The 10965-nt window shown below is 33.6% G+C and overlaps 1 protein-coding gene across 1 annotated transcript; it reads right to left on the reverse strand.

The window, feature by feature from the left end:
• Positions 1-1244: 1244 nt before the first annotated feature.
• LOC143568152 (glycosyltransferase BC10-like) lies at positions 1245-8788 on the reverse strand. Its single transcript, XM_077054374.1, has 3 exons — positions 8227-8788; positions 6650-6966; positions 1245-1710 (listed from the first exon to the last, which is right to left on the reverse strand). Exons 1-3 carry the CDS (start codon positions 8785-8787, stop codon positions 1386-1388), a joined length of 1203 nt encoding a protein of 400 aa, XP_076910489.1. The 5' UTR covers position 8788; the 3' UTR covers positions 1245-1385.
• Positions 8789-10965: the final 2177 nt, after the last annotated feature.

Raw genomic sequence — 10965 nt, forward strand, 5'->3', positions numbered from 1 at the left:
TGAAAGAAATTAAGTGTGGGACCCACTTATCATCTTCTATCTTCCCCACATTTTTTTTGTCCCAATTACCCTAACCAAAAAACCTAACCACGACCAGCAATATAGAACCACCGGCTACTACCGACAAAAAAAAACGGCCACCGATAACAGCTAAGCTACCAGCACTGTTTTGTCTTCCGGCGACCACCATCATGACCTGCACCAACGACCTCCGTAACCCACAGCCGCTACCACCATCGTCACCAGGTTGGCACTCCACTACCACCACCTCAACTGCAACCGTTGCCGGAAACACCACCGACTCTTCCCCTTTCACTAAAAAAATCCTAATTTCAAGATCTAATGGAATTCACCACAAACCCTTGTGACCCACTTCAATTCCGGTGCTAGTCTCTTCAAATTCCCAACAACCAATTTTGATTTTTTTTTTGTTGATTAGAAATTTTGTTCCCAGAGATGAACCAAAGACGACAATAGAGCTGAGTTATTCCGATGGAGATATAATAAGGCTAAGGAGGCTATGAGTTTGTGTAGCCGGAGACGGTTTTGGCGACTGTGGCAGCGGTGGCGGGTGATATGTGGCGGCGGTGGTTGTGGAAGTTATAGAGTTTGGGTGTGAATATATCTATCTATCTTTCTAAAGCCTTGCAGGTTATAACAAGGTCTTGCCCGGCGATGAGTTAGACAGATTCTAGGCGGGTGTGATGTTCAGAAGGTGGTTAGTTGGCAGTGACATAGAAGAAACATAGTGGTAGTGGCCGGAATTGGAGGGTGGTGGTGGAGGTTAGATGGTGTTTAGGGTTTTTGAGAGAGAGATAATGAAGATGATGGTGTGAGCGTACCACAAAATTAAAAATTACTTAAAAGATATTTTAATTTATTTAATTTACTAATTAAAAGATATTTTATTAAATGAAAATTACTTCATTTAATTTTGGATGACAGTTAGTGTAAAGGACAAAAAACGAATATATTTTGTCATATAAAGGACATCGCTCGCAAATAAACATTCTAAATGATCTGATTCATAAATCGAATATGTCTAACGGACAAAATTTGTAATTTTGTCCATCATAATTCATGCCACTTTGGGGCTTAAAGCCGGTGCCCATGTGACCATCGTACAATGACTTAAAAATTTTCTAATAATGCAATATACTAAAGAATCTAAAGTGGAAGAAAAATGACACTTTATAAGTATTGTAATCACTTTTTCCCATTTATACACTACAAAATGAAAATAATTCCAATAATTTAAAATTTATAATATATTTGTTGATGTAAACCCATCCCAAAATTGATGGTACAATTTCTAATAGATCAAATTATACCAAGTACTCTAAGCATCAACATCTACAACAAATAAGCCACACAACACGGTAATCTCAAAATCCGAGTAGTGACGATGGGAAATGAAGTAATGGCCCTAACGCGTTCGGGCTAAACTTTCGAGCAAACAAAAAACAAATGGAAGTTCTCTCTTTATTATAGGAACAAGTGGTCCCGTTGTTTCTAATATGTTGTATCAAGTTCTCTGTAATATTCTCAGCCTTGAAACTCGCGGGGTGTGGGCCCCCTAATGACCAGTCAACATATGTTATTGTCCGATTAGCGTTAAGAGCACCATGGAACATGTGCACGAATGTTGGTAGGTAATGCTCGTCTGGGTAGCAAGAAGGTAGGCAGTACCATTTGAAGATTTTATAGTACCTGTCATCATAAATTTGTGTTTTAATTAGGAAAATAAGTGATTTGTATCTTTTGTTCTGCGTATGCGGCAGTTCCAGCCCGTTTAATAACAAATGAGTTGACCCGGATGTTGTTTCACTTCTAGTGAGTCAAAAAGGTTAAAAATAAAACGGGTGAAAAATAACTTGAGCGTGCTTTTAACTGAAAAGCCCTAATAATGAATTTAATATTGATATATAAGTATATGACATAATTACGCAGTTAGTCTCTAACATTTTCCTAAGGTAACAAAATTGAGTACTAAGGTTTAAAAATCACTAGTATGAGCACTAAGGCTTTAATTTTGTAACAATGTTAGGTACTAATTTTAACTTCCGTTATAAGTTAACAGAATTGATAGGCATGTGCAAAAAAGCTAAGGGCACTACTGTCATTACACCTTCTCACTAAAATTGTCATAATAATCAGAACATGTAATTGCCATATAACTAATGGACCTTCTCAGTAAAATTGTCATAATAATCAGAACATGTAATTGCCATATAACTAATGGGTGGAAGGAAGTGTGTGCATATAATACTCTAATATGTGTTTTGACATGAGATTTCAAAACAGAAATGAAAGTCAAGAGAGTTAAAATAATAACGTTTTAACTTTAAAAGTCAAATAAATATTAGTTTCCTATTCAAAACACTTTTTAAAAAAAATATATTTAGGCTTTTCATTTTGTAGTGAAAATACCTTACGTAAATAATAATTTAATTTGCTTTTTTTTTAAAAAAAATAAGAAAAACTAATTTAGACATTTACACTAAACGAGTGAGTTATGTACATTTCGCTTGTTCGTTTTTTGAATAAAATTTAGAGTTAACTGCCATTTTAGTATATATGGTTCGTCCAAATATGCAATTTTAGTATTGTTTTTAAATTTATTGCAAATGGCTACATCACTTTTTTAAAACTTGCCATTTTAATACTTTTTTAACCCCGTCTATTATGTCCGTTAAGTCAAGGGTAAATTGGTAATTTCGTTTATTATATTTATTTTCTCTTTTGAGCTAAGTGCCAGTTTCATACATGTGGTTTGTTCAATTATTATGATATGGTGTTTTGCCCACGTGGTTCGTCAATCGTTCATCTACATGTTCAATTGATGTTATATTGATAGGTGCGAAGCTATGAGGTTGTTATTTGGCTTGATACTTCGATTTGTCAAAAAGCTACCATATCATACCCGAACTTTTGAAAAAAAAATGCAAGTAAATTGGCACATGAAGAATATGCAAGAAAAATGGCCAAAATGAACTCAGATCTTGAGCACTAGAAGTAAATTGGCAATAAAGAACAAAAGGCTAAAAAATATGTTATACATTTCATATGGTTGTTTTTCATCTTCTATCATGTATTTTAGTTGCCTTTTAATTATAATATGTAATGTCTCTTTTGGTTTGCAAAAGTAATCAAAGTATCCAGTTGCAATGAATTCAAAAAAAGGTACTAAAGTTACGTAATTAAACAAACCACATGTATAAAAATGACACTTAGCTCATAAAAGAAAAATAAACAATATAACCAATTTACCCCTAACTTAACGGAAACAATAGACAAGGTTAGAAAAAAGTACTAACATGGCAAGTTTTAGAAAAGTGAGGTAGCCATTTGCAATGAATTCAAATACGGTACTAAAGTTGCGTAATTTGACAAACCACATGTACTAAAATGGTACTTAACTCTAAAATTTATATCTAAACTTTAATGAAAATAAGTATATTCGGAATGTTATTGAACATTATATCTAAAAAACTAAATATGTTACTTCTAATCGAAAACCATAAAAACAAATGTGGCACTGGTTCCAATAATACCAGTATCGACATTGATCAGTATCGGTTAGGGTGGCAATCTTGACCCAAATTCTTTCAAATGGGTCAATATGAGTTGTTTTAAAAATTAAATGAGTTGGTTCGGGTAAAAGGTTTTAACTAAATGGGTCAAAATGAGTCATTTGAAATTCCATTTATTTTCGAGTTAAAATGGGTGGCAATCTTGACCCAAACCCTTTCAAATGGGACAATCTAAGTTGTTTTAAAATTTAAATGAGTTGGTTTGGATAAAAGGTTTTAACTAAATGGGTCAAAATGAGTAATTTGAAATTTCATCCTTTTATTTTCGAGTCAAAATGGGTGGCAATCTTGACCCAAACCCTTTCAAATGGGTCAATTTGAGTTGTTTTAAAAATTAAATGAGTTGGTTTGGGTAAAAGGTTTTAACTAAATGGGTCAAAATGAGTCATTTGAAATTCCATCATTTTATTTTCGGGTCAAAATGGGTCGAAAAGTTCAAAGAAATGGGTCGATGTGGGTTAGTGTCCTAAGCAAATGTAAATGTGACAGGTTTTGGATCGGAACAGGTTTTCGTACAAGACAAGTTTCGGCACGAAACAGGTTTCAAATTGGAACGGGATCGGTTTAGGTTTCAAGCCAACACGAGTTTTCACCTGAGACGGGTTGGGTTTTGGTTTCTTTTATTTCTTTTTGTTCGATTCCAGAAACGTTTTTGACCGTTTTTTCAGTTTCGTTTTTGTTCGGTTTGAATTCTTTAATTTCATTTTGATTGATTCTTTCGATTTCGATTGATGTGGTCCGGTTTTGGCTTTTTGTTTCATTTTCGCCGAATTTTTCGGTTTCGGTTCGATTCAGTGGTTTTTTTATTTTTTTATTTTTTTATGGAACCAGGACAACGTAGGAAACATTTTAACGTGTTTACGTTTTTTGTTTATGATTTATATTTTGAGCTATAATTTTTTTATTATTATTTTTGAATATTTTTTTTGAGTGTTTGTGATCCTAATAGAAAACCCCTCAAAAATATTCAAAAAAATAATAAAAAAATCATAACTTAAAATATAAATAAAAAAAAACTAAAATGTTTCTGATGTTATTCTCGTTCAAAAAAAAACTCAAAACCCAGTCCGACCCTAACCTATTTCGAACCAACCCTAAACAACCTCTTTTTTAATTGGCCTGTTCTGACCCAAACTCATTCTGACCCAAACTCGTTTTGACTCAGGACTCATTTCAACCCATGACTCGTTCGACCCAACCCAACCCATTTGCCACCTCTAGACTATTGGTTATGCCTGATTCGTTGCCAGCTGGCAATCAGTATAGTTTACGAGACAAAAAGAATACATTATTCTGAGCACAACTTTTTTACGAGACAAAAAGAATACATTATTCTGAAAACAACTCAGTAGGTTAAGCTATCCATACTCGCTATTGTTTTCGATAAAAAAATGTTTATTTTCAACAATTTCATCAAATAAGCATTGTTTGATGCAAGTACGAACCCATAAAAAATGGGTTTTAAATTGATCAAAAAATATAAAAACGAATATTGATACCGTTTCTGATAATAACAATACTAGTGCAGTGTTGTTCAGTAAGTATCAGGTATGTTTGTCTGATACCACTACGATACCGGCAATCGATACAACATACGATACAAAAAGAAGTATCATATTTAGAAGACAAATGGATAAAAACCATTCTTATGGGGTGTTTGGGATTCCTTATTTTAGCTCCTTATACCTCTTATACCTTATAACTTATGGGTTATAAGTTATAAAGTTTTTGAGAAAGTTAGCTTTTGTGAGTGTATAAGACTAAGTTACAACTTTGTAACTTATAACTTATACCTTAAATAAGGTATAAGGAGGTAAAATAAGGAATTCCAAACACCCCCTTACTTTACAATAATATATTCACATTTAAGTTGAATGACATATCAATCATAAATATATATACTACGACAATTTCACGTTCTAATTAGTATGGCAATTTTGAGTGAGGTGTAATAAGATTATGCCCTTAGCTTTTTTGCAGATGCCTATCATTTTTGTTTACATTTAACGGAAGTTAAAGTTAGCACCTAACATTATTACAAAATTAAAACCTTAGCACCCATACCTATGACTTTTAAATCTTAGTACCCAACCTTGTTACTTTAGAGAAACGTCATGGACTAACTGCATAATTGTGTCATTTATAAACCAGATGATGTTCTGAGTTTTAACGGGTCAAAAGGCTTAATATATATAAAACAGGTCAAAAAATCACTTAAGCATATTTTTAGTATATAGGCTCTAATAGTAAGTTTAATAATGATATAAAATAGATCCGTATGATGTTTGACTTATAACAAGTCAAAAGGGTTAAAATATAGTTTAAAATAAGACGGATATTGAGTGTATAAGCCTAATATTCGATTAATGATGATATAAATCTAGACCAAAATGATGTTTGACTTCTAACGGGTCAAAAGGATTGCAAATAAAATGGGTCAAAAATCACTTAGGCGTATTTTTAGTGTATAAGTCGTAACAGTAAACTTAATAATGATATAAATCTAAACCCAAATGATTTTTAATTTCTAACAGATCAAAAGGGTTTAAAAAGAAGGAAAAAATTAAAACGGTTAAAAAAATCACTTGGGCGTATTTTGAGTCTATAAACCCTAATAGTGAACTTGATACGGAAATTATTCTAGACCAGGATGATGTTTTTTGACTTCTAACCGGTCAAAAGGGTTAAAATAAAAAAAATTACTTGGGCATTTTGAGTGTTTAAACCCTAATAGTGAACTTAATACTGAAATTATTCTAGACCTGAATGATATTTGACTTCTAGCAGGTCAAAAGGGTTAAAAAAATAGTTAAAAGTAAACTAGGTCAAACATCATTAAGGCGTATTTTCGATGTATAATGTATCGTACTTAACACCAATAATTTATAAACATTTACTTTTTGGACACAAGTATAAAGTATTTCAGGTCAACCCAACCTGACTCGCGTTTTGATGGGCCAATTTCAACCCGAACCCATTACCTAAACCTTTACTGGACAATTTTGCCACCTCGGCCTTTTTCATCAATATAATTTGAGAATACAAGATATTAGTACCTTGTATCCGAGACAATTTTAATGGCAAGTGTGCGATGAATCTCAAACCATTGAGACCCTTTCCTCCAATCACGAAGCTTGATATCAGGTTTCATTCGGCGACTGTAGCGGCCCCGCCCGTAACGTGACGGGTCATCATACGAGTCAAGGAAGCTGTAGGTCGAACTAATTAGATATTTATAAATAGTTGGAAAATTGTATATCGGAATACAACTTTCTGATAGAAGAATAAATCGCTCGTTAGAAAAATCTAGCAACGCGTTTCCTAGAAGTCGTCTCTCTGCATCTACAAGCGTGACGGTCCCCCATCTCACATCCTAAAAAAATATAAAAACTGTTATAAAGGATAAAAAAAACAAATAAATAAATAAATAAAAATAAGAGACAGTATCGTGTAGTCATGTTTACTTATGTATGAGTCTAGTTGAGTTGTATTTTACTTCATTTTACGGCTGGCAATTTCTAACATGACTCTTCAACATGACAGAAATTGACGCGAAGTTAAGATAGTTTGGGTTTAAGTTAAACGGGTTCGGTCATAAATGAGTTGGCACGATTGAAAGTGTGTCTGAATGGGTTAAATCTGCCTCACCCATCTATACCACGATTAAACATGTTTAACTAACGTGTTAAATGGGGTTAACAGGTATACGACACATTTATAACCTGCCTGTGAAAACTATATAAGTATTATTTATTTTAAATAGTTAAATATATTAATAACTAAATATATGACTATGGCATATATTAAATCCTAAAAGTAAAACGATAGAACACTGTATTATTGTTTCAATTAGCTTCTAAGGCGGGTTGGTCAAGTTGTGTCGTGTCATTCCTGTTACTAAACAGATTATAATGACTGTGTTAAACGGTTCGTGTTGAGCTATCTGTTTATTAAACATGTCATTTTTGTGTTCAAGTAAATGACACGTTTAGTTAAACGGCCCACGGTCGTGTTTGGTGCCCATATTAATCATGTCGTGTTGTGTCTGACTCGTTTAACACAGTTAAACATATTTTGCCAGCCCTACCTAAAATGGGTCAAACAAAAAAATTTAACACGGTCAAATGGGTCAAATGTCGGTCAAAGTTTATGTTTAGTGTAGAGCCTCCTAGATCATTATATTCACTCGTATGGATTATTACAAACATAACATAAACTTTGTAAACATATATGCATACTAATATTTATTAACAAACTAAAAGTTTGAACATATAGTTTTCAGCCCAGCCTGTTTTGATCCGTACAAAACTACCACATTACCCCCAACACAACACAACCGAATCGACCCAACACGACCAGCACGATAGCTGCTATCTAAAATAAAATGTAATATCAACCTTTTGACATATTCCCAAGCTAAAATTTAACCAATTTGTCCATTATTATCTTTACAGCAAGAGACAGATCATGACCTGATTCCTATAATCTATCAACCATTTTGCATAAATATTTTTCAATAGGCAAAATCAATTATATATACACAAATCAAAGAGATCAAGCACATACACAAATCACAGATATCAAACATATAACAATAAGGATAAACACCATCCAACAAAGAACAGGTCCATACCTGACTAGGAATCTGCCGATTGTAAAAAACTGAAGACTTTGAAATATTAAAATGAACCCCAGGATTCGTATGAACATATATCGAATACTTATTCTCATCCTGACCCCGAAAAAACCGCTCCCACAACGGCATAAATGGAAGAGGCCCTCTTGTCAAGAACATAAAAGCAACCTTAGGCACTCGTTCAAACGGGTACTCAGGTTTATCGGGCACCAACGAAGCCCTCCAAAACAGCTCGCTATCGGTCATTTTATGCGTCAAATTCTTGGGCATTTTAAACCCATCCATGCTCAAACAATCATCATTCTTGCAAACGGCTGAACCATTACTACCGGTGGTTTTCGGGGTTTTTGTAATTGTGTAACTTGGAGCAGGTGCAGCAGTGACATAATTCATGTACAAGTTATTCGGTTGTGAAGTGAAATACCTATCTATATGTGAACTCGACACCAACCCGATTATTATTCCGATAACGAAAAGAATCAAGACAAACAGCAGCCTCATTAATCCGATTGATGAATCTTTGAACATAAGTTCATCTTTGTCCCCTCTTCCCCTCATCTTATTACGATCCAGGCAATAAACACACAAAAAAATATGATAATTATATCAACGAATCTGCTGTTATCAAAACTACATTCATGTAGTTCGACTCGACTGAATCTGAATTAGGGTTTGATGGGATAAAAATATGGGATCATCAAATCAAAATTTAGGGTTTATGAAGATTTTGAAAACCCAGAAAGAAAGAAGAAACACAAACATGCGAGTTTGGGATTATTAATATTAATTAAGACTGAGATCGAACGAAGAGTCCGAGGGAAGAAAACATGAATATGTTATGTTGTGTTTTGATGAGAGAGAAGGAGCTGAAGTAAAATAAACATAATGATAGGTGGTGGTAAGACTTTGACACACGATAGAGTTCGTGCAGTTGTCAATGGGTTCCCACTTTCCTCGGATCTTCCACTACCCGAGTTGACATAAGTTTCGGTTTAATTAAAAATATAAATAAAATAGAAAAATATATTTAATAGATTTTACCCGAGTTCCCACTAAGGGTACTATTAGTATTATTAATATTTTTATATTACCGTTGCACTTTGATTTCATTTATATTGTTACATACATATGTATTTTAGAGCTGAGAGTCTCTCTGGAAACCACCTCTCTATCCCTTGGATAGAGGTACGGTGCGCCTACATTCCACTCTCCCCAGACCCTACTTATAGCTTTGTTGTTGGTGGGACTTCACTGGGTATGATTGATTGATAAATTTGTGAGAGTATTCTGGTGGTTCGTGGGGAGATCACGTTGAGTCAATCTAAAATAAAATGAAGTAGAATCCTTCATTGGAAAACTCTTGCAGTGTTACCGAATCTGAATCGACATAATGACTTAGAACACATGCAGTCATCTTCTTACAGAGTATTTTTCAGTCAAAAATAAACTTGACGGAATAACTGATATTTCTATCAGTTAATGAAAGTGTCCAATGCATAAAAAATTGCATGTTGGGTATTTGAAACAATTCATATCATTTTGAAGTTCCTGTAATATTGTAATATTCTTGGTGGGACAAAATGCATTCCTCCGTCAGTCAACCGTTTGTTTACTAATTGATGTGCTGAACGCGGTCTATAAAAACTTAACATAATCTAGACACTCTAGTTTTAAATTTATAAATCTAGACTCTCCTAATGCTAGACCACTAGACATGCAAGTACCTATCGACCATAGTAAAGCCTAATGAAGTCCGAATATCGAACCCACAAGACACAAGCGACACCTAAACTAGATTCTGACTAATAACTTAAGTAAATTGATTTAACTGATTTTTGTGTTTTTTTTATTATTAACTAAAAAATAAAGAATACTTAAACTAAAACGACACTAAAACAAGACACGAAAAAATTGGGCTGGAACTTAAATAGGGGAAATAACTACCTAGGCAAGGAATCCTACTAGTCAACTCGTAAACTCTCGGAATTGGATTTATGATTAGTACCGTATGCTAAAAATATGAAACTTAAGGAATAACTTAAGTATGCTAGATCACCTCCCGGTCTCACCAACTATACCTAAGAATCCTAAATATCATGTAAAGCTCAACGGTATAATGGTTCGAATCACCTCCCGGTCTCACCTTACCTAACTATGCTAAGGTACCCATAGACTAAATTACCTCCCCGTCTCTCTAATCACAAAACTCCCGAATGCGTAAAGGGGTATTCTTATTTAACTTCGGTTATATTTGGATCTGTAAGAATCTAAGGAAGTCTAGGGTAACTCACTCCCATGCAATCACTACCTAGACCAGCAAAATTCCAAAACATACGACACTTAATTACCTCCCGGTCTCTCAAGTGACAGAATATAAGGTATCTTTAAACTCTCAATTACCGTTCCTATGGAATACGTTAACAATATATCATAAACTAGTTGTAAACACACAGTAAACAACCTAATATACATTCATACATTAATGACATTCACAAAGACGCATAAGCAATAGCAAATTGATTATAAATTAATACCAAATACACATATGCATCATAACCAAAGAACAATATAAAATTTACCAAACATGAACCAATCAATAATAATCCAAAACCAAAAGTAAAACAAGGCTAAAAAGTATTCATTCAAACCCAGACATAATAACAATTTAGCCAATCATAATAATCGATGAAACAAAGATAAAACAAGTATTATGGTTTATCGAAAAAATAAATAAAT

The sequence above is a fragment of the Bidens hawaiensis genome, unplaced genomic scaffold (genome assembly GCF_021521415.1).
Source record: "Bidens hawaiensis isolate Kalapana, Puna unplaced genomic scaffold, B.hawaiensis_p1.1 tig00023818_1, whole genome shotgun sequence".
NCBI classification, from domain to species: Eukaryota; Viridiplantae; Streptophyta; class Magnoliopsida; order Asterales; family Asteraceae; genus Bidens; species Bidens hawaiensis.